The sequence below is a fragment of the Oryzias latipes genome, chromosome 16, assembly GCF_002234675.1.
Source record: "Oryzias latipes chromosome 16, ASM223467v1".
In the NCBI taxonomy this organism is placed as follows: domain Eukaryota; kingdom Metazoa; phylum Chordata; class Actinopteri; order Beloniformes; family Adrianichthyidae; genus Oryzias; species Oryzias latipes.
The window spans coordinates 8582616-8606220 of NC_019874.2; the positions used below are offsets into that span (position 1 = coordinate 8582616).

General features: G+C 40.5%; 1 protein-coding gene across 1 annotated transcript in view; it reads left to right on the forward strand.

Annotated features, from left to right (window-relative positions):
- The first annotated feature begins 1041 nt into the window (after positions 1-1041).
- cdk14 (cyclin dependent kinase 14) overlaps positions 1042-23605 on the forward strand; it is a 165454-nt gene continuing 142890 nt past the window's right edge. The window contains exons 1-2 of the mRNA XM_004077647.4: positions 1042-1444; positions 11306-11337. Of these exons, the coding sequence (XP_004077695.1) occupies positions 1363-1444; positions 11306-11337 (114 nt within the window). The 5' untranslated portion in view covers positions 1042-1362. The remainder of the gene's footprint in view (positions 1445-11305; positions 11338-23605) is intronic.

Genomic DNA, 23605 nt, shown 5'->3' on the forward strand with positions numbered 1-23605 from the left:
TGTAATATGTCTATGTAACGTCTGCATGTATTGTGTCTGCATCTAGCGTCTGCATGTAGTGTCTGCATCTAACGTCTGCATGTATTTTGTCTGCATCTAACGTCTGCATGTAGTCTCTGCATTTAACGTCTGCATGTATTGTGTCTACATGTAGTGTCTGCATCTAGCGTCTGCATGTAGTGTCTGCATCTAGCGTCTGCATGTAGTGTCTGCATTTATTGTGTCTGCATCTAGCGTCTGCATGTAGTGTCTGCATCTAGCGTCTGCATGTAGTGTCTGCATCTAACGTCTGCATGTAGTGTCTGCATCTAGCGTCTGCATGTAGTGTCTGCATGTATTTTGTCTGCATGTAGTGTCTGCATGTAGCGTCTGCATTTATTGTGTCTGCATCTAACGTCTGCATGTATTGTCTGCATGTAGTGTCTGCATGTAGCGTCTGCATTTGTGTCCGCATCTAGCATCTGCATTTATTGTGTCTGCATTTAACGTCTGCACGTAGTGTCTGCGGGTAACGTCTGCATGGATTGTCTGCATGTAGTGTCTGCATGTAGCGTCTGCATTTGTGTCCGCATCTAGCATCTGCATTTATTGTGTCTGCATTTAACGTCTGCACGTAGTGTCTGTATCTAACGTCTGCATGTATTTTATCTGCATGTATTGTCTGCATGTAGTGTCTGCATCTAGTGTCTGCATGTATTGTGTCTGCATTTAACGTCTGCATGTAGTGTCTGCATGGATTGTGCTTGCGTCTAACAGCTGCATATAGGGTCTGAATTGAATGTCTGCAGCGCACAGCAGAGCTTCATTCTGCTGTCTGAGAACTACAAAGAAAAACCTGCAAAGCTTTCTGGGACAGATCAGCCATCCTGTTTGCTCCTCCAAGAAGAGATGGCCCCACGGTCCGTGAACGCATTCCAATCCTGAGACACTTTGGTGGGCGGGGCTATTTTAGTGATTGACACGTCTCAGTACCAATGGAAGTTCCCGACTCTCCAACCGGCGTCGGGTGGGGCGGAGTTTGGGACCGACACCGGAGAGAGGGAGGATCCCAAAAATGACATCCAGACTGCGGTGAAGCTGCAAAGGAGCGACGGGAAACAAAAAGAAGTGAGAGCCGGAGCCCTCCCGAGCCCGCAGGATCCCGCAGGACCCAGCTTCCCGCTCCAGTCTGAAGCTCTCCGCCCTCCGCGCTGCGCGTCCGTCCGTGGAGATGCAGCGGCGTCTGTAGGCAGAGCTCCGGTCTGTCGGAGGCGGAGCGGCTCAGCCTCCGGTTTTCCGGCGCGCAGCAGCTGAACTGAAGGCGGGACGTCCGCGGCTCCTTCCCCGCTTCAGGCTCACTCTCAGGGGGGGCTGTGCGACCAGATGCCGGCCTCTCAGCCCGCCCAGAAAACTGGCAAAATGAAAAAGTTGAGGAGAACTTTGTCCGAGAGTTTCCGGAGCATCGGTGAGTACCGGGACCTCCTCGGCTCTTTGTGCAGCAGCTGCAGCTGCAGTCGCAGTCCGGACAGCTGCTGCAGCTGTGTGGCGAAGGCGCGTGCGCCCCAAAGCTTGAGTTAAGGAAATGAAATGCAAAAGTTCAGAAATATTGAAATTGTTTTCCTTAATCTCCATTTTCCCCACAAACGTCAACAGTTTTAAGCTTCATCACTGCTGTAGCGGGAAAAGATAATCGGATCTTCAGAGAAAGTCCTAAGACTCTCCTCAGCATCCACCCTGCTCGCTCCATCAGCTTTCATTTAGGAGTTTTTGTCTTTATGAGAAGGTGCTGGTTCGAATCCCGGCTGGGTCCTTTCTGTGTGGAGCCTGCTTGTTCCTCTCGTGCATCATGTGTGTGTTTTCTGTGGAATCTCTGGCTTCCTCCCAAAAACAGGCTTCATAGGTTTACTGGTGATTCTATATTGTCCTTAGCTGTGCATGTGTGTGTGTGTGTGTGTGTGTCTCGGGGGTAGGGGGGGGCTGCAACAGTCTGTCACCCTGTCTAGGGTGGACCCCGCCTTCACCCAACAGTTGCTGGGTTGGCTCCAGCAACCCCATGACCCTGAAAGGGTTTCTGCAGCTTTGGGAAATGGATGGCGGGATGCATGAAGAGATGGATGGATGGATATGGACGGGTCAAAAGGGGAATAAAGATTGTTTCTGCAGAGCCTCTCTTTGCAGAGAAATGAACGCTTTGAGGTTTAATGTCACATTGATGGTGATTTTCAGGGAACATGAAGAACCCACCAGGGACTGAGACATCAATCAATGGATCCATGAAACGAGCAAAAGAGACGAGGGAGAGAAACAAAGAGCAGCAGGAAAACCTGAGCAGTTCCCTTCCTCTTGTGTTTTCTGTCTACGTTGTGGGTGGGGAGACCCAAAGAATATAAGCAAGACTGCTTATGTTCTTTGGGTCTCCCCACCTTCATCTGCACAGGGGGGTGCTCTCCTGTGCAGATGAAGGTGGGGAGACCCATCTCTTTCCTTAACGGAGAAGCGTTATAAGTCGCCCCGGAGCAAAAGCAACACTTTAAAGAGAAAAGTCCAATGTTTAATGAACAAATTCACTAACACGCCGAACACAATTCATGGGTCACATTCGTGTCCACTGCCTCAAATTTAATGCTCAATGCTCGTCCAGAAATGTGTTCATAAACTATATATTGTGTGTAGGGTTGGGCGATGTCCCTTAAATTGGCCGTTGACGATGTTTGCTGTCAACCATCGGGATGGACGATGATATCGTCGTGGGGGGGCTATTTTTAATATTTCGGTCTTCTTCTTTAATTTCTATTCGTTATTTTACTTTATTTATTTTATTTCCCAACTAATGACTCATCCGCAATGATCCAGTATAAACTGAGGGAAGTGACTTTAACAAAAAAGTAACAAACAAACTAGAAAAGAAATGGTCCGCTCCCGCACTTAACTAGTCAAGTGGACCGGCGGAGCGCGGACTTACACTTACAGCTTTGTGTTTGAGTGGAAGGGGGATGCTTTGTTACATGAGCGGTATGTGTGTGAGATTTAGAACTGTGATCCGTTCCGCAGCTCTAGGGGAACGGGCTACCGAACTCAGAACCGGGTCTAAAAGTGTGTGTCTGAGCAGAGGATCGTGAGCACACACAGCGCTTTGGGGCGGTGTAAGCTTCAAAGCAGAAAGGCCGCTCAGTCCTTAGAAATCGTTCAAACAATCACGTGGATTTGTGTTTCGAGTCGTGTCCCGACTAAATAAAGGCTGATGTTATTCCCACATGTTTACATGCAGCCAAGATGCAGATTGCAGCACCACCCAAAGCTAATGCTGTTAGCCCGTGTTAGCATACTGCTAATTCTGGCTTCTTTCCGGCTCCGTTTTTAAACAGAAAAAGCAATGACCACACGGATTAAAAATAAAACGATGAGCGAACAGGCGTTTCATAATAATCTTAACATTATTAAAAGCACGTTTAGAAGATCGTCTTGTATATTACCGAGCTGACATGTCAATGTATATAGCCGCTCGGCAACATTGTTTTGTATTGAATTGTTACATTCAATAAAGTTTGAGAAAAAAATAGCCGCTCGGCGGAACTGATATCCGCTTCCGGTTTTTCAAACCCTACTGTGCATGTGTGAATGATTTATTCCGACCGAAAGTGTGAGCCATGTGAACGTTTTTTATATTCTGAAAACATTTTTCTGGAACCATGTACACTGTTGGATTCTAATCCGACCATTGATCCGGTCAATATATTTTTCACATGTAACCGCGGCTTATGGTGTCCACTCGCAGCGTGGCGGGGGCGTGGCATCACGATGGTGTCTCTCCATCGGGATGTCAGTCACCCATCACGATGGACGATGATATCGTCTATCGGCACAACCCTAATTGTGTGTGGAGAATCCACTGTCTGAAGGTTTTAGCCTCATCACCATATGGAGGCTTCATAATTCATGGAGGACACGGATGATGTTGTGAGATTAAGTTGATTTCTTGTGAAGAGCTCTACACAAGCATCAGTTATCACGTCTCGATGTCTGAATTTATGAAATCATTCAGTCTATTTTTTTTTAATTTTATTTATTTTCTTCTCTCTGTGACCCGGTTTGATGACTTGCTCTCCCACTATTTTTCCCAAGGAGAGAAAAATAGAAAGAATAATAATAATGTCTCGATGCAAATAAGAAAATAATAATATAAACTTTATTTGTATAACACCTTTCAAAATAAAAATCACAAGGTGCTTCACGGTAAAACACAGTAAAACACAGAAAACGGAGAGAATTAAGAAAAAGTGATTTTAAAAAGAAAGGATTTTAGAAAATGAATAAAGGGATGAAGGTTTTTAGCTGCTTTTTAAAAGGAAACACTGAGTCTGCAGATCTGAGGCTGAGAGGAAGGGAGTTCCAGAGGGATGGAGTCACTGCTGCAAAGGCCCTGTCACCTTTAGTCTTTAACCGGGTTCTCCTCACAACCAGCAGACCCTGGTCACATGACCTCAGGGACTTTCTGGGGGTGTACAGCTGCAAAAGGTCTTTTATGTAGACCGGTGCTTGGCTATTGAGAGCTGTGTCTGTTAACACCAGGTTTTTAAAATGAACTCTGTAGCGGATGGGGAGCCAGTGCAGCTGGATTAACAACGGGGTGACGTGTGAAAACTTAGATGATTTAGTTAAAAGCCTTGCAGCAGCGTTCTGGGCAACTTGGAGCCATTCTAAAGATTTTTTGCTCAAGCATGTGAAGATGGAGTTGCAATAATCAAGACGAGATGAAATAAAAGTGTGGATCAGCATCTCCATCTCAGAACGCGACACAAATGGACTCGGTTTTGCTATGTTTTTTAGATGATAAAAATAAGAACGTACAAGTGACCCCACATGAGAGTCAAGGGATAAAACCGGGTCTAGAGTTACCCCGAGGTTCCTGACAGACGGCTTGATAAAGGAAGCAAGAGGACCAAGCAACAACTTTTTCTAAAATTTTAGACGGGAATGGGAGATTAGAAATAGGTCTATAACTGCTCAAGAGGGAAAAAACATCATAATGTTCAGTAGACGATCAGATTCTCGGCCATGTTTGTTTTGGACGGTGCTTCTTCCTCTGCATTGCTGTCAGCAGCAAATACTGATACACGTGCCTGCAGTGCCCTCTAACAGTTGTTAGTGGAAAAATAATGAATATTTGTGCTTATTTCTGTTTTTAAAAAACCACAAATAAGTTACTCTTTAATATAAGTTGCACCTCTGGCTAATCTATGAAAAAAACTGAGATTTACACGTCGTGAAACAGATACAAATGACTGCAAATCCAATACCATCAATCCAAAATCGCTTCTAAAATAATTAAAAGCAATAGAACTTTTTAATAACTATCCACATGTGGATCAAGCAGCAGTTGGGGGGCGATGAATGTTTTGTCCTTCCTGTCCGAATGCTGCAGCTCTATAATTGCGGCTCTTCTCCTTCTCAGTAGTTTTGGCTTCATGTTTCAGTTTTGCAGATGAATGTCAGGCTAACAGGTGCTAAAGGCTAGTTTTGCTAGAGAAGTGCCCACCAGATAAATAGTAACAATATTCTCTGCATCAGAGATAACAATGACTGTTGATAATCTGTTTTCTTATCTCCTCAAACGCTACAAAGCTTACTCGTGTGCACTCATGGGCATGAGGCTCAGTAACCGCTCAGAGTTAACCTGCTCAGATAAGTGCCAGGCAGCAGCTGCTCCACCCTTTCAGTATTTTCATCAGAATCAACCATCAACAACTTAGCTTTTAGGCCTCAGGTGCTTCTGTGATGGATGCAGGGTTGTTTACCTCCGGATGAATACTTGATTCTGATTGGCTGCTGGGTGTGCAGTAAAAAGTGATAACACACTGTGATAATGGCTGACTCTTCTATATACAAGGGCCGTAGTGCTGAAAAACTACCTTGTTGTAGGTTTTGGTTTTTTAAAGTTACATTTTTTATTTAGAAAAAAGAAAAACTTGAATGAACATAAACAAGAATAAAATGTTGGTCTTTTTTGTGTAAAATTTATCAAGCATGTTGTCATTATATAATTGTTCAAATATTGCAACAAATAAATTACTATATAAGTTACTATTTAGAAAAATCTATTTAATAAATATTTGTATTTGTTTTTTTGTGAGGTTACATGAAATTGCATTGTAATAAACAGGAGGGGAAAAAAACTACCCGGGTAAACTTTTGATTAATTTAGTTAAAAATTATTATTGAAAACTATCACATCTTGTAGGAAAAACAACTGGAACTTCAAGCTTTTTTCAGTTATTACAATGAAATGCAGGTAAGATTGTGGAGAGACTGTTCACTAAAAAAGACTACAGAGTTTCACTTTTTGTACATTTTTGGTTGCTGGTGTGCCTCGGGATTATCGTCAAGGAAAAATAGTAGCTTGACTCAAAAAAGGTTGACAAACTCTGGTCCAGTTTATATCGTCAAGTCTTGAAAAGTCCGATTCACATTTCTGAAGGCGCGGTAAAATTCTGTTTACTGTATTTTGTACAAATGTATTTGTAACTTTTTCATTCACATTTTTTTACAAGTGAATGTTTTCTGTGAATTTAGCAAATTGTATCTCAATACATGTTTTCATGTATTAAAATGGTATCCATACATCTGACGAATAAAAACAAAAAAAGAAGTTTAGAATATTCGTTAATATTGTACATGATAAGAAATTACTCAATGTCAAAAGTAAGATCTGACTTTTCTATAAATTCTGGCAAAGTTAATAAAAATGACCCAATTCTGGTGTTTTATTTTACTCAAGGTGGTACAAGCACCTTCACACCAATAAGAGTAAAACTTACCTCTAAAATTGGAATGAAAAAATCAAGTCCATCAAAAGAGTTCCATTAGTTATTAAAGTTAATTTTTACTCTGATTGAGGTGATTTGGACTCGCATGAAGTTTATTCCAAAGACTAGAATTTGCAGTGTATGCTACTCCAGAAGATTGATTGGAATCTATTTTATTGACTTGGTGATCAAGTGATCTTCACCAACTCTCAAAGAGAATTCACAACTTTCCCACGCATTTTTATGAAATAAAAAAACAAATAAAAACATTCAAGGTCATTTTTTTCTTTAATTCTACAAGAAAACTTCAATCTGAAAGGTATTATTCCATTTTCCATGTCTTAAATTATGAATATATACATTTTTTCATACAAATGGATCTATTTTAATGTAGAATTTTGTCTTTGTTTTTCTTGGATTGTACCTTTTCTGCATCACGGAGCTCTGACGGCACATTAGGCTGATTAATGTTAGCCTGTCCTCGGGTAATTAGTGTTGGTGACCAATTTAGAAGCTGTCCTCTGGTCACTTGGTAGTGGTGCCAGCTGAGGCTCAGAGGCTCCCATGAAAAAGTCTGTTTTTAGAATTCTTTCATGGACTTTTATTTTAAAATGGAGGACTGGTGGTTAAATATTGTTCTTTTTTCATAGACCTCGTCGCTTTAAGCGGCTAATTCTTATCATATTTATAATCTCTTTTACGTCATTTTCAGAACCCTTTAAAAACTGCTTACACCATCAAGCCATTCAATCACATGGGAACTGTCACTACACTTAGTCAGTTTTACATCTTACTCTGCAGATACTTAAAAATTACATTTGGTGGATTTCAATTAGAACACAGTGTCAGAGCTTCATTATCTGTTTTTCTGAGAACTTTGGCTCTTGAATATTTTCCTTACATCTTTGGTCAAAGGTCAATTCTTGTTGCAGATGCTACAGAAGCAGTAACGAGTCGATGGGAGGTTTTCTAGTCTAATTGGGAATAGTTAGATTGTTCTTTCATGCATACTTTTGTTTACTTCAACTGTTTCTTGAGGTGTCTTCCAACTTTGTGCAGGCTGGGATGATCTAAATAGAGCTCAAACATTTCCTGCATTAAAGAAAAATCCTCCTGGGATCCAAATCCGGAGTTCTGACAGACACATATCACCAGGTTCATCTGAGACACAAAGAATCTGAAGCTGTCATCTTTATTGTTGAGATGAGATGAGGGACTCAATGATATTCTGACTTCTTTTCCTTTGCATTCAAAGTTTTTACATTGTCTCTGAGTAGTTGGTGTAGGCTCATAGCAAGACTATTTTGTAGAGTTTATCTTTAAACTTCAAACATGTTTTATAGCTTTTTAAACACTTGGAGCCAACTTCCTGTCCATGAAATCTCTTGACTAAACCTCATTTATTGTAAACCTCACCAAAAATTCTGCCAAACGGTAGGAAATGTATTTTAAAGATGACAGAGTTTTAGCCAAGATCCTAAAACCCTTGATGTAAAATAATTATTCAGTAGCCATGTTGTACGGTAGTTTGCTGTTGAGTACATTATATTCTGGTTTCCTTTATAGTTGTCAGGTCTTTCCAGGGGTGCAGAAGCTGGAACTTCACTAATGCAACGCTGTAAAGACTGCATTTAGGAACTGCTCTCTGTTTGACTTGAAAACACGGAGACTTTCCCTGAAGGGGACTGGACATGGCGTTTTTACGAAGAAAACAGACAATTTTGGGCTCTCTTGATTGTGCGTTCCTTGTGCATAACTTGATTTTCAAGGCGATTCCATAATCAAATTATTTTTATGTTAACACTATTTACACTAGTTTTGCTGCTGGTTACTTCAGTGATCCAATGGAGGTTGATGCACTGCTTCCCAGCTGTCTAAGTGAGATGTATCTATTCGGATGTTTGACGATCAAAATTCTGACATTTGGAACCAAAGGATTTCGGATTTATCTGGCCGTTTTGAAGCTGCTGACCCAGCAAGGCAGGCTGTTGGAGACATGTCAGGCAGTAAAAACTCAGACCGAGGGACAGTTGCAGCACAGATAAAAGCTTGTTGCCTTACTTGCCCAACAGGAAAGAGCGCTTTAAGTCTAAACTTGTACGGGAAATGGATAACAACTTGGAGAAACACTGCTCAGATCAAAGGAAGACTGTTTCAAATTGCTCAGAATTTTTGGCTGGATAGTCTGATAAATAACGAAGCATAACTGTAAACTTATTATAGATATTAAAATGCAATAAACCTGAAGACGGAATCAATGTAAAAATACAACACAGTTTTAATATAAGTTCATACATGTCCTATTTTATATATGTCCTCCAGCAAGAAAAAATTTACAAGAACACATTAAAAACACCAAAAACACAATTTTCATTGGATTTAATAGACCCAAAACATAAAGAAACAATGAAAATAAATATATGGTAAATAAGAGTGAAGGTACAAGAAGCTTGGTTTTTTAATAAACGTGAAGGTTCGAAAAACATGAAAATAAGGTATACAGTACATAAAGGTTGAATAAACAAAGTAAACATGAAGATATGATAAACTAGTAAGTGCTAGTCAGAATTACGAAAGTATCACTAAGAAGATTTGTCATTTAGCAGAGGAGTTTATTTCCCTAAATGTCCCCAAATGAGAATAATTCAGGCGTTGAGCTCCCCTCAAGTGTAATGAAAAACACTTGTGATATTACGGACAAGACAGAGATGCTTTCATGTTTTAATCAGCATTTTGTTGCCTCTGGATCATTATTTAATTCCACAAGACATTCAGTTAAATTTGCCTCCCAGTAAATCGTGAAAACTCAACACACAATTTCCCATTTTACCCCTTCACGACTTTAGAAGTCGCAAAAGCCCTTCAACTCCTTGATCCTTGATCTAGAACCATATTTTATAAAAGCTGCAGCAGACTATCGCACTTCTGCTGACTTATTTATTTAATTTGTCTTTGTCCACAAACACCATACCGCATTTATGGAAATCGGCTTATGTGTTACCGCTACTTAAAGGCGGTGACCCAACAAATGTAAATAACTAGTATAGACCAATTTCCAAGTTACCCATTTTGGCAAAAGTTTTGGAAAGTCTCGTAAGTGTACAATTAAAAGAATGCCTCACTCAAATAATATTTTAAGCTCATCACAATCAGGTTTTAGAAAGCAACATAGCACAACAAACACAGCTCTTAAAGTTTTAAATGATATATCAGAATCCCTGGATGTCAAACACGACTGTGCCGCCCTCCACCTCTCTAAGGCCTTTGACACTGTGGACCATACTGTGCTTAAACAGAAACTGCACAGTATTGGGCTGTCAGAGCACACCGTCGGTTGGTTCGCAAACTACCTGTCTGACAGCACACAGTGTGTAAATGTTCAGAGCTAAAATTCTAATGTTTTAAGAGTATCTGCCGGGGTTCCACAAGGCTCGATTCTTGGGTCGCTTCTTTTTACCATCCATATAAACGACCCTGATAAAGGTATCATCGATAACTTGCACCTGTATGCAGATGATACCGTCTTGTACACGTCAGCACTTGTCAGCTTGTAATCAACTGCAGAACACCTTTTATCATTTAAAACTGGTTTTAAACTCTAACAAGACTAAAAATATGCTGTTCTCTAAAAGCAAAGCCAAACTCCAAAACCTGCCCCCAATTACCGGTACTCCAAAAGCAGGACATTTAATTGAACTGGTAACTGAATACAAAACCTTGGTATTTTAATTGATGACTGTCTAACTTTTAAACCACAAATTCAGAAACTGGTTCACAGGCTGAAACTAAAATTACGGTTTTATTTTAGAAACAAATCTTGTTTGTCATTTGAAGCCCGTATGAAACTTGTCGCTGCTACTTTTATGTCTGTCCTTGATTTTGGTGATGTGATTTATATGAATGCTTCTGCTGATGCTTTGCATGCTTTGGATACTGCACTGCGTTTTGTAACAAACTTGAGGTCACTAACCCATCACTGTGTTCTGTATGCTTGGGTAGGTTGGCCCTCCTTGTCCCATCGCAGATTGAAACATTGGTACCTTTTAATTAACAAATGTATTCTTGGGTTGGTACCGCCTTATCTCCTGTAGCTCATAGAACTGAAGAGCAGCAGCAGCTACAGCCTGCGCTCTCTGGACCTCCTCCTGCTCTCATTGCCCAGAGTGCGCACAGAGATGGGAAAAAAGCCTTTTAGATTTGTTGCAGCTCCGTTTTGGAATGAACTCCAGAAAGAGTTTAAATTGAAAGAATTGGTTTCTTTAGACTCTTTCAAATAACTTTTAAATGAATGTGAGACAAAGCTATCAAACTGCTAATGCTTGATTTAAAACTCCCTTTTTTATGTGTATTGTGTGTAACCAAATGAGAAATGTGTTATTGTTGTGCTGCTGCCTCTTGGCCAGGACGCTCTTGCAAAATTGAGAAGGTCCTGCTCCTCCTTTACACAGGTTCTTGCTCATTCTGAAAAAAAACATCTCAGTTTACTCAGTGACTAAATTCTGTTTTTCTTTCTTCCTTTGCAGCTTTCAAGAAAGAGGAGAGCAGTTTTGATGAGGTACGTCTCTGGCAGCTTGTCACATCCCTGGCCCAGTTTCAGGGCTCCTCTGTGTTTTCGCTTAATTTGTTCTTCAAGGTCTTCTTGGCCAGATGTTGTCAGGAAGAAAAAATTCTCTGTTCTATTGCACTACATTTCTGTCTTTTGTGTCTTTGATCAGACAAGTAAAATCCTAAACATTTTCATTTCCAAAAAGTCTAATTTTAATCCTTTTTTCCCTCTGGGTATTTTTAAAAATGTTTCTTCCTGCCTGTTCATCCGCTGCAGGTCAAAAAGGTTTGTTTTTATTTATGACATATAAAGAATCAAGCAGTACAGGGAGAGCTGGAAATCAGGCAGGGTTTAGGCTCTTGAGGACCAGGCGGTCCCCTGGCCAGCCCTGCCATAAATCATAAGCACGACTGGGTTGATCTTTTCCCAAAGCATCATGCTGGCTTCCCCTTCTCTCAGGTGTGCTGGCAGTCTCCTGTTCAGGCAGACAGGAAGTAGGTGTCAGAGAAGTGGGGCTCTGCTGCCTTGTGATAGAGTGTCCGCCCCATGAATGGAAGGTTGTGAGTTCAAATCCAGGCCGAGTCATACCAAAGACTCTTAAAAATTGGAACCCAAAGCCTACTTGCTTGACACTCAGCACTAAAGGTTTGGATTGGGGGATAAAAACCACCAAATGGTTCCCGAACGCGGCTGTGTCTGCAGGGGACGGGTCAAATGAGGAGAACAAATGATGCCTCTGCTGCACCTTCCTAAAGCTTTGTCCTCAATGTTCATTACAGCACAAAGTTTCGGTAACACTTTATATTAAGATTCCTTAACAAGCTTTCTTAACACATTTACAAGCATTATAAATGAATTTATAGGGTGTTAGTAAGACATTTATTAGTACAATAAGTCTAATAAGGTTTATTAAATTACTTAGTTAACACATTTACAAGCATTATTATTAGGATGTTTTCAAGATGCCAATGATGCATTTATTGATATTATAGGTGCCTAACAAATGTGTCAGTGTTAATAAGCTTAATAAGATTTATTAACAACCTTTGTTAACAAATTAAGAAGCATTATTTTTGTTTGGGGCTCTTGTAAGATATTTATTAGCATTATAGATGCCTGACACAACCCTAAGTGTTCATAAGCTTAATAAGTTTTATTAACTAACTCAACAAATTAATAGGCTTTATTAATGTGTCAGATGCTAGTACAATATTTATTAGCATTATAGAAGTCTTGCAAATACCTGAAAGTGTTAATAAGATTTATTAACATCTAAAGTCAGACCATTGTCTTCTAAATCCATATTACTAAACTGCTTATAAGCTTTACAAATGTATTAATTAACTTTGTTAATAGTTTATTAATTGTTTTGCAGCACCTCATCTAAAGTGTGGATGTTTTTTAGCACAAACAACCACAAAGCATAAAGATTGTAAAAAGAACTTTATGACATTAAAACAGACTAAACATACACAAATCGTTCTGTAAAAGATATATAATAATTTAATTCAGACAAATATTTTTTTTTAAAAAAACATATATGCTGGTGTTGGATGACTAGCATCATAGCTAATAAGGATAAAGTATTAGCATCTATCCTGAGTGAAACATTCATTGCAAATCCCATCACCAGCAGACAGTTCTCTGCATTCAATGCCAACTGCATTCAACCACTGTTGCCTTGCTTCAAAGTCCACAAGAAAGTTGCACAAGCCAGTCATTTTTGAAGAACGAAGACAATAAACCTACAGGAGCCATGCTAAAGCTAACACGCTAACCTGCCCATCTTTGATTATGAAAGGAATCAAAGATGGGCAGGTTAACTAATGTCACCATTGGCTAATGAATCTGTCAATCAAACTCATCAGCAAAACAGACTGCTCGCTTTCAGCCAATTGAATGGCCTCTTAGACTTTGCTTTCACACAGGTGACGAAAAAAGCCCCGCCCATCTTTGATTCTGTACCGGTCGGTCGTTAGCGTGTTAGCTTTAGCATGGCTCCTGTAGGTTTATTGTCTTCGTTCTTCAAAAATGACTGGCTTGTGCAACTCTCTTGTGGACTTTGAAGCAAGGCAACAGTGGTTGAATGCAGTTTGCATTGAATGCAGAGAATTGTCTCCTGGTGATGGGATTTGCAATGAATGTTTCACTCAGGATAGATGCTAATACTTTATCCTTATTAGCTATGATGCTAGTCATCCAACACCAGTATATATGTTTTTAATTTTTTTTATTTGTCTGAATTAAATTATTATATATCTTTTACAGAACGATTTGTGTATGTTTAGTCTGTTTTAATGTCATAAAGTTCTTTTTACAATCTTTATGCTTTGTGGTTGTTTGTGGTAAAAAACATCCACACTTTAGATGAGGTGCTGCAAAACAATTAATAAACTATTAACAAAGTTAATTAATACATTTGTAAAGCTTATAAGCAGTTTAGTAATACGGATTTAGAAGACAATGGTCTGACTTTAGATGTTAATAAATCTTATTAACACTTTCAGGTATTTGCAAGACTTCTATAATGCTAATAAATATTGTACTAGCATCTGACACATTAATAAAGCCTATTAATTTGTTGAGTTAGTTAATAAAACTTATTAAGCTTATGAACACTTATGCTTGTGTCAGGCATCTATAATGCTAATAAATATCTTACTAGAGCCCCAAACAATAATAATACTTCTTAATTTGTTAACAAAGGTTGTTAATAAATCTTATTAAGCTTGTTAACACTGACACATTTGTTTAGCACCTATAATATCAGTAAATGCATCATTAGCATCTTGAAAACATCCTAATAATAATGCTTGTAAATGTGTTAACTAAGTAATTTAATAAACCTTATTAGACTTATTGTACTAATAAATGTCTTACTAACACCCTATAAATTCATTTATAATGCTTGTTAATGTGTTAACAAAGCTTGTTAAGGAATCTTAATATAAAGTGTTACCAAAGTTTCTTTTATGTCTGAACTGTGTCTGATAGCGGATTGCTTTTGTGTCTGATGCACACATGGATCCATGCACACACAAAGGACAAATGGTTGTATTATGTTTATGTTTGTAAATTTTAAAGGCAGCAGTCAAACCACTTTGGTTTGAAATCAGATTTAAGAGCACAACAGTCATCACCTCAGTCCACAGAAGACCTTTGAACCTTTGAACAACATAAAAAAAAAGCTTTGTAGTGGAACGTATACGTGCAATGAGCATGGAAGCCAACCAGCTGACCCGTCTATGTGTAGGAAACAACTTTCAGCCAAGTGGATCAGTTTAATTTCTGGATTCCTTCAAAGCAGTTTGACCAGTTGAGAGCAGAAAGGCAAGAGGAGCGTCCAAAGTTCAGACCAAATGATTTTTAGGGACTGTGCAGACAAACAGCTGTGATGAGCAATCTTATCACTGCCAAAAGTTACACATTCATATAGATTGATGGACTACTCCCCTTTTTGGATTACATCACTTTTTTTTTCTGCCATTTTCCTCCAAATGTGAGAAAATCCATTTAAAATGGTTGATCAAAGCAGTTCTCTGTATTTCACAAACAGAACCTCAGACAAGCACAGTTTCACGTTTTTGAGGTATAAACAGCCAAAACAGCCAAAAATCTGAGGTTTTTAACAGGCATTCAATCATGTCCTGTTTTGAGTCATCATGAAAAATCCCCTGAAAACATAGAAAGTGTGGGTTTCAGCCTCTGTGTCTGTTAAGAGGACTGCAGTGCAGTCAATCATTACAGGGAACTTTGAAGAATGTACACCCGCAATGATTTTTACTCACAACTCTTGATTTTTTTTATGACACATTGTGACTTTGGTGTTACATTTGCTAATGGGATTGCATTGATTGGACAGCTTTTATTACACATTTATAAAACTCTACCTACACATTTACAAACCTTTGTAGAAAACAAATTTGCGTGTTTTTATTGCAAATGTGAACCATAGAAAGATATTAAACTAAAGAAATCTAAGATTGTTTTATGAGAAACCTGGAAAAGCATTTATTGCTTCAAACATTCACCTTTTTATGTTACAGTCCTTGCAGAGAGGTTGCTGGGAACAGCGCTGTCTTCTACAATTGTTTTGATAAGAACGTTTGGCTCGTGCTCTATTTCAGGACGCAACTTTGGGGATGAAGCAGAACATTTCTGGAAGTTAGAGTCATGGGAATCAGCTGGAGCTGTTTGCTATAAATGGGCCTCACTGTTAAATAGGAATGTTGAGAATCCGAGCAGGGAATACACTCCTTCCTGTCTAGAGCAGGACGGCCAGCAGCCAGAGGTTTTGAAGCGGTGGGAATCTGGTTTGTGTGACTTCAGGCATTCCTTCTTGTGTTTGTCAGAAAGGCAGATGCTGTTTGAGTGTGTTGAATGACACAGCAGACATGCATCCCTGATCCCCGATGTCAGGAACCCAACACGCAGAAGACCAGGCTTAAGGCAGAACTTCAAAGGTTCAACGGATAAACCTAAACAGGACAAAAACCAAGGAAAACCAAAAAGATGATTGAAGATCGGAAAAACAGGCTCTTACACCGAGGGTAGCTGTGGATGATTGGTACACAAACATGACGGACGTTATAATCAATAAAAAGAAGAGGCAAAGCGGTGGAACAGAAGAAAGAAAACCCTTTGACAAGCTAAAAAATGTGTGTTTTTTAGAGAAGACTTATTTAAGGCAGTGAGGGCAGTGGTGATTTTAGAAGCAGCTGATCAGCTGATCTAGAAGGCTGTAGCAGCTCAGAGAGGTAGACAGGCACCCAGCTGTGAAGAGATTTTAAAACAAATAAGAGAAAGGGCTCTAAAATGAGAGGGACCCAATGAAACTAGGCTAAATTAAGAGAAATAGGAGGATACTTAAAAGATGTGCAGCTGCCTTTTGTGTGAGCAGGAGTCAAGCATTGACTTTAAATCAAGAAGCTTCTCTTCCGTTGCTCAGGCATCCTCTCACTCTCCAAACTTTTGTTAAACAAACCCAGTCAGAAACTCTGTCACCCCTCCTAAACACTTCCATGCCAGTGGGGCAAAAAGGATTTAGTCAGCTACTAATTGTGTCAGTTCTCCCATAAAAAGATGAGAGACGCGTTAAACTTCAACTGGGAGAAACAGAATTGGGGGACAGAAGGAAACCATATTGTTGGATTTGTAATGAAATAATTGGCCAATATGACCAAGAGCAATGAGCTGTCAGTGGAAACTCTATTGTTTCCAAGCATTTATTAGGAAATGGAAGACGTACTAGACCACTGAAGATCTTCTTTGACTTAGGGCTCCATGCAAGATCTCATCCTGGGGTCAAAATGATCACAAGAACGGCTAGAAAAAATTCGAAGAACCACGCAGGGGGACCTAGTGAATGATCTACAGAGAGCTGGGACCATCAGTAATGCATTATGCTGACAGGGACTCTAATCATGCAGTGCCAGACGTGTCCCTGGCAAACTTCCCCTGCCTGAAGTCTGCTAGGGACACCAAATTGTGTGAAACCTTTCAGGAAATGTTTCACCTTTGTCATTTTACTTATGTATTTTTATATAACCTTTATTTAGATCAGATCTATTTGTCATTGCCAACAATGGGTATATAACAAAGTATTAAGATGAACTGTTGTTATTGACCAAATACTTATTTTTCATTATAATTTGCAAAAGATAGGTTTGACAATCAGACATTGAGATTTTCGGGATTCGATTCCCCCCGTTATGTCTCTCATAGTTAAAGTTTACCTGTGGTGAAAGGTACAGGCCTCTCTCATCCTTAAAAAGTTTTTTTTTAATTTTTTTTTTTACTTGCCCCAATCTATGTTATCTGGACCAACCGCCTATCCACTCTTAATCCCCATCTGTGGTCAGCTGTGGCTCAAAGGTAGAGCGGTTAACCCTTTATTGGAACTTCACAGGTCTGGTTCCCGCCTTGTCTGCCTCTGTGTCCAAATGTCCTTGGACAAGACACTTAACCCAACAGTTACAGTTCACTCAGTGTTTGTAACTAGATTAACAAATGTGCATTATTGTGTCTTCTATCACAGGCTATGAAACAGGATACGTTCAGTTACATCTGTTCATGCCTGCTGTGTTTTTGCAGCCACTGTGCTGCTGGATAACTGGCATAATTTGTTACTGAACCCTGGCTGATGAACTGTCCACTGTCCTTGATGGCTCCCTCCCATTATCACAGGCGTGTATAAATGAAACATTATCTGAAAAGTGACCAGAGTCTACATGACTGAATGACTTTGCTTTACCAAATCAATAAAGTCAATAAAGTCTCACGTCTTCTGCTCTTTTCTTTTGAATGAGTCAGGTTTTGGAAAACAAAGGTTGATTAATACCATCATTTGATCAGATTTCCAGAGTCCATTGGTTCATCTTTTGAATATCTTAAACTAAATGGAATAAAATACTTCTACACCAAAGATGCAGAAATGAAACTTTTGGGTGTTGTACAGTTTGTTTTAAAGTCATCTTTAAATCGTTGCGGTGATGACAGAGTCTCTGGGGTATCGTCTATCCTATATTTTGGTCCTGTTCTTGCTGTGAACACTGAGTTTTGCATCAGCAGTAGAATCTGTGCTGCTGTTGTTGATACTTTATAGATCACATTTTTAATCTGGACAGTAATGGTCATTTTGGTTTAAAACACGATCCGCCATGTTTGGAGCTGACTTCTCCAACATCGTTCAAACCTAGCAGCCTTATGTGTTTAAGGCTGTTACTAACATCTCCATCTTCACTGCTGACCCCCCCTTTTCTGCATCTCAAAGCTGATCAGGAATGAAGTTAACGGTTTAAATGTGAGGGACTTAGATCCTATTTCACGATTCCAAATTTAGCAGAAAGCATTTTAGCTTTAGTGAACTCATTAACTTTGAGTGCTGTACATGTGTCTGCCTGCATACGCCTCCCACTGTGGCGGCTAAGCCTGACTGACTGACTGTCTGTCGCCCCCTTCAAGTTGTTGCTGTTGGCATTTTTTTGGCTCTGTCTGATTCCTGACAGCTGCTGGCTAATCTGTGCTTTGGGTCAGACTCTCTCCCAATCGGAGGGAGATGATGGAGCTGAACGTCTGTTTGCCCTCCGTGTGCTTGCTCAGCTTTCCTCCAGAGAGAGGTCCAGTAATTTAATGTTACTTAATATAAGGTCCTCCTTTTCCTGCAATGTGAGGATTAGTGCAGCAAACTGCAGACGCCTTTTCTGGATCCTCCTACTGTGGAATTTAAAGCTCTGAGCACTGATCTGTAAGTGGAAGAAAGAATACTCAACTTTCAGAAATCAATGCACAGTTCAAACATTCATACTCATAAAATGAAGCAAAACAGATGAGCTTTGATGAATTACTGTTAATTTTTCATAGAAGATATCCTCATTTGGCCTCCATCCTTTGGTAGAGTCTCATTGTAGTCACAAGGTGTTTTTATTAAAAAGACATGTGAGGACCTCTAGAAAGAACATCTGTGAAGGCGCATCGACTCAACTTCAATGAGATTCTTTTGACATTGATCAGGGTTCTGCAGCACAGAGCACAGTCTTCTTCAAGTTCTCAGACTAGATCAGAGAAACGATCTGCAGCAACAAATCCAGGGTTTAGAGCCGGGTTCTCCTATTTGGGGAGAATCTCCTCAGCCTCGGTGGTCAGCAGAATGCCAGCATAGGGACAGAGATAGCATCTCATTTTAGATTTTGACTGCTCCAGTCACGTCTTTAATTAACCCTCCTCTCTGCCGGGAGCCTAATGGATTAAAAACTGCTGAGGCGTTCAAATGCAGCCCCTCTCTGAGAGGATGCCATGATATTGTTGTTGGACATGGAGTGACATCCATCACGCTGAAAGGTGTGGAGCTCCTCCATATGTTCCCGGGGTCCACTGTTGTTGCTGAACGCACACAGGAAATGGACCCTGACTGTGCAGAGGAAGAAATGATGGAGAGTGATGGTTTTTGGAACAGAGACATGGGGAGGGTAATGAGATGTGAGCCGGTCTGAAGGTTGTGCTGTGGGAACAGTGAGCCACGCAGGAGGACATGCAGATTGCTCATTAGCCTTGCACATGTCAGGTGAATAAAGTCTGGATGTCGGAAACCCCGTTGGTTGATGAAGCCACAGAAACACAAACATTTTCTTTTGTTGATGGGCTAGAAAAGAAGATGTTTTTTGCTCTTTTCCTCTGAAATTCCTGCAAGAATGACAGGAAGTGCTCTCTCTCCGTTTGAGAGAGCACTGCTTGAGTTCTGCTAAAAAACAATTCTCCCCAAAACATGGAAATTACTTTAAAGTCCCTCTCTGATGATCTTTTGATCTTTTTTGAAAGCGTTCCCAGTGATCTTTGGCAGGAGGTTTTTAGAAATTTGCCTCTGAGTTGTGTTGCCAGTTGGCAACCCCACCCCCTTCCGCTCCCTGTTGCTGAGAGCTCTCTGCTTACATGCTCTCCTGCTAGCTTACCGCCCCTCACACCCCCAATTAGAGCTATCCAGTCAAACAGTTTAGATCCAAATTCCAGCTCAGACGAGGAAAATTAAGACGTTCATGGATCTATTTGTCTGACAGTGGATGCATCAGAATGGGGGAGACTTTGGCACGCCCACTGTATTTTCTAGTTAACAAAAAGGCTCTGTTTCCATCTGCATTTTTTTATCTGCTTCTGATCAATCCAAATTTGAATAAAGAAATACTCAGGAATGCAGTTTAAAGCTTAATTTCTTTAAAGTAATTTCCTTTGAAGAATTTAAAGAATGTGGTCATTTGATTTTTTGCCAAAGTTACATAATTTTAACAAAATAATTGACATTTTGCTTTTTTGTTAATATTGAGTTTTCCTCTGCTAAAGTTTTTATTTTAGGATTGTTTGCTGTTTTTTCTTGGCTGCTGTGTGGGGGAAAAAAGTTTCTGCACTCTTATGTAATCTAATGTGTTCAACCACATTTATCTGCATAGGTTTTCTGTGGAAAACCTTTTCCCAGTCATCACCAGCCTGCCTTCACTCAGGCTCTCTGGAGGAATGAAGGACTGACAGGATTGGAGGGGCGGGTTTCCTGCAAAAGCTATTCTACCAAAAGGACACATGAATGCGGGCAGAGGCAGGACCTAAAGATCAATTTGTAATGTTGTTGTTCAGACTTTTATTTTGAAACAAATTTTCTGTGAAAGGACTCTTGTTTCTTTTTGAGTTCTCTATATTTTGTAAAACATCCCAGAGTTAATCTAGACGTAAAGCCTTTGGCTGATGAAAAGCGTCAGCTCTGCCTGCAGTTTTTTCCACCACTGCTTACCTTGTAAATCTATTCAGTGAAGAATCTTTGATTTTTGGAAGAAAATAGGAGGGCTTCCCTTCACAAAATACTTTCTAAGCTCATCAGCATTTCTGATGATCCTGTCTTTGGGGATAGGGGATGGGGGTGGGGGTGGGGTTTGTTGCTGCTTGGCCTCAATGTGTTTGTGTTTGGACAATCCTCTGCCGCATTCCCCTTAGAGTGAAGAACTCATTATTTTGGGGGCAGCAAACAATGAAATCCTCATGATGTACCATGATGTTAAATTTAGTAACATCATGGTACATTCTTGTAAACACACACTCACCTGAACCTACCTTTCTGCTCACCAATCAGGTTTGTTTGTGTGCAGACATGCCAGATGCATGAAATATATACACCCACCGGCCACTTTATTAAGTCCACCTTGCCAGTTCCTGGTTGGACCCCCTTTAGCCTTGAGAACTGCCTCAATCCTTGGTGGCAGAGATTCACCAAGAACTGGAAACATTCCTCAGAGAGTTTGGTCCATACTGACATGATAGCATTACACAGTAATTACACAGATTTATCGGCTGCACATCCATGATGGCAATCTCCTGTTCCACCGTATCCCAAAGGTTCTCTGTTGGGTTGAGATCTGGTGACTGGAGGTCATTTGAGTCCAGTGAACTCATTGTCATGTTCAAGAAACCAGTCCGAGATGATTCTAGCTTTATGACATGGCACCTTATCCTGCCAGAAGTAGCCATCAGAAGATGGTACACTGTGGTCACAAAGGGATGGACATGGTCAGTAACAATACTCAGGTAGGCTATGGCGTTGGAACCATGCTCAAATGGTACTAAGGGGCCCAAAGTGTGTCAAGAAAATACCCCCCACACCATGACACAACCACCACCAGCCTGAACCATTGATACAAAGAAGGATGGATCCATGCTTTTATGTTGTTGATGCCAGTTCTGACCCTACCATCTTAATGTGGCAGCAAAAATGGAGACTCACCAGACCAGACAACGTTTTTCCAATCTTCTGTTGTCTAGTTTTGGTGAGCCTGTGTGAATTATAGCCTCAGTTTCCTGTTCTTAGCTGACAGGAGTGACATCCGGAGTGGTCTTCTGTTGCTGTAGCCCGTCTGCCTCAAGGTTGAACGTGTTGTGAGTTCAGAGATGGTTTTCCGCAGACCTCGGTTGGAACCAGTGGTTATTTGCGTTCCTGTTGCCTTTCTTTCAGCTGGAACCAGTCTGGCCATTCTCCTCTGACCTGTGGCATCAACAAGGCATTTCTGCCCACAGAACTACCATTCACTAGATATTTTCTCTTTTTTGGACCATTCTCTGTAAACCCTAGAGATGGTTGTAGGTGAAAATCCCAGTAGATCAGCAGTTTCTGAAATACTCAGACCAGCTCGTCTGGCACCAACAACCATGCCACGGTCAAAGTCACTTCAATCACTTTTCTTCCCCATTCTGATGCTCGGTTTGAACTGCAGCTGATCGTCTTGACCATGTCTACATGCATAAATGAATCAAGCTGGTTCCATGTGATCTGCTGATTAAAAATTAGCGTTAACGAGCAGTTGGACAGGTATGCCTAATAAAGTGGCCAGTGAGTGTATGTGTACAGTTATATGTGTACTTATAAGTGTTTGTGTATAGAAAATAATTCATTATTTGAAGTTGAGTTTATTTTCAGTCACAGTATATATAAAAGTACACTCGGTTTTGGAGTTTACAACAGAACAGCACGGTTGTGATATGTTTAAAATAAAAGAGTCAACTTCTGTTCTCTCTAGAAGATGTTGTGACAGTAACCGTGGTTACATGGGCAAAATATCTTGATCCTATCAATGGTCATATTAAAATCCAACCGTGCACATGGGCCCAGAAAAACTTTTTCCGATTAGAACAAACGTTCACATGGTCACACTTCCGGTCGGAATAAATCATTTGGGCATGCGCAGTAGTGTTGAAAATACCAGAAAAAGGAAACGAGTCCCACAGTAAACAAACCTTTGCTTTCATATACATTTATGCAGCAGCTCGGTAATATACGAGATGATCTTCCATGAATATTACGAAGCGCCTGTTCGCTCATCATTTTATTTTTAATCTGTGTGGTTGGTGCTTTTTTTTTTTGTGGAAGAACGGAGCTCACAGGAGAGGCTAACACGCGCTAACAACATTAGCCTTGTGTAATGAACAGAAACTCATGTGGGAAAAACATCAGCCTTTATTTTGTCGGGACACGACTGGAAACACAAATCCACATGATTGTTTGAACGGTTTCTAAGGACTGAGCGTCATTTCTGCTTTGAAAAGTTCGCACACCGCCCCAAAGCCGCTGTGTTAGCTGGAAAATGTTTCCGATCCGTGTCCTGCGTCCGGCAGCAAAGTCACACACACAACAACAAAACGCAAACGTAACAAAGTATCCTCCCTCCCCTCAAACACAAAGTTATTAATCCAGCTGCTCTGCTCAGAGACACAGTTCGTACGGTCCACCAGCACACGAGCCAGGATCGCACAGGGTCCAGACGTCACGGGTCACGAAGCGCTCCACCCCCCTCGTGAGGGGTGTAAGAGAGAGGAGAGGCGAAGAGCTTCTCCCCGGGCCTCCGCAGAGCAGCTGGTCGGTCTTGTTTGAGCTCCAAAGTTTTCTCTCAGCGACACACCGTCTATGCATGACATTAAACCAGAGCAGTAGTGACACACGATCGTAATGAAGTGTTTACATGAACAACGATCAGATAAACAATCCGTGTAACCCACCTATCTCAATCGCAAAGAAATTCTGATCCGAACGAGTCTGATCGGGGCAGACTATTCCGAACGGCGTGTTTACATGACAGATTTTTCTTCCAGTCAGGCATTCTTTCCGATTACTTTTGCCCATGTAAACGCAGCTACGGATGGAGGACAGAAGGTGTAAGCACAGGCAGAAAAAAAGGTGTGAAGAAAATCAGTCTCAGGTTGTCTTTTGTTTGAAGGTATGTTCTGCTTTCCCTCTGCTATAACACATATA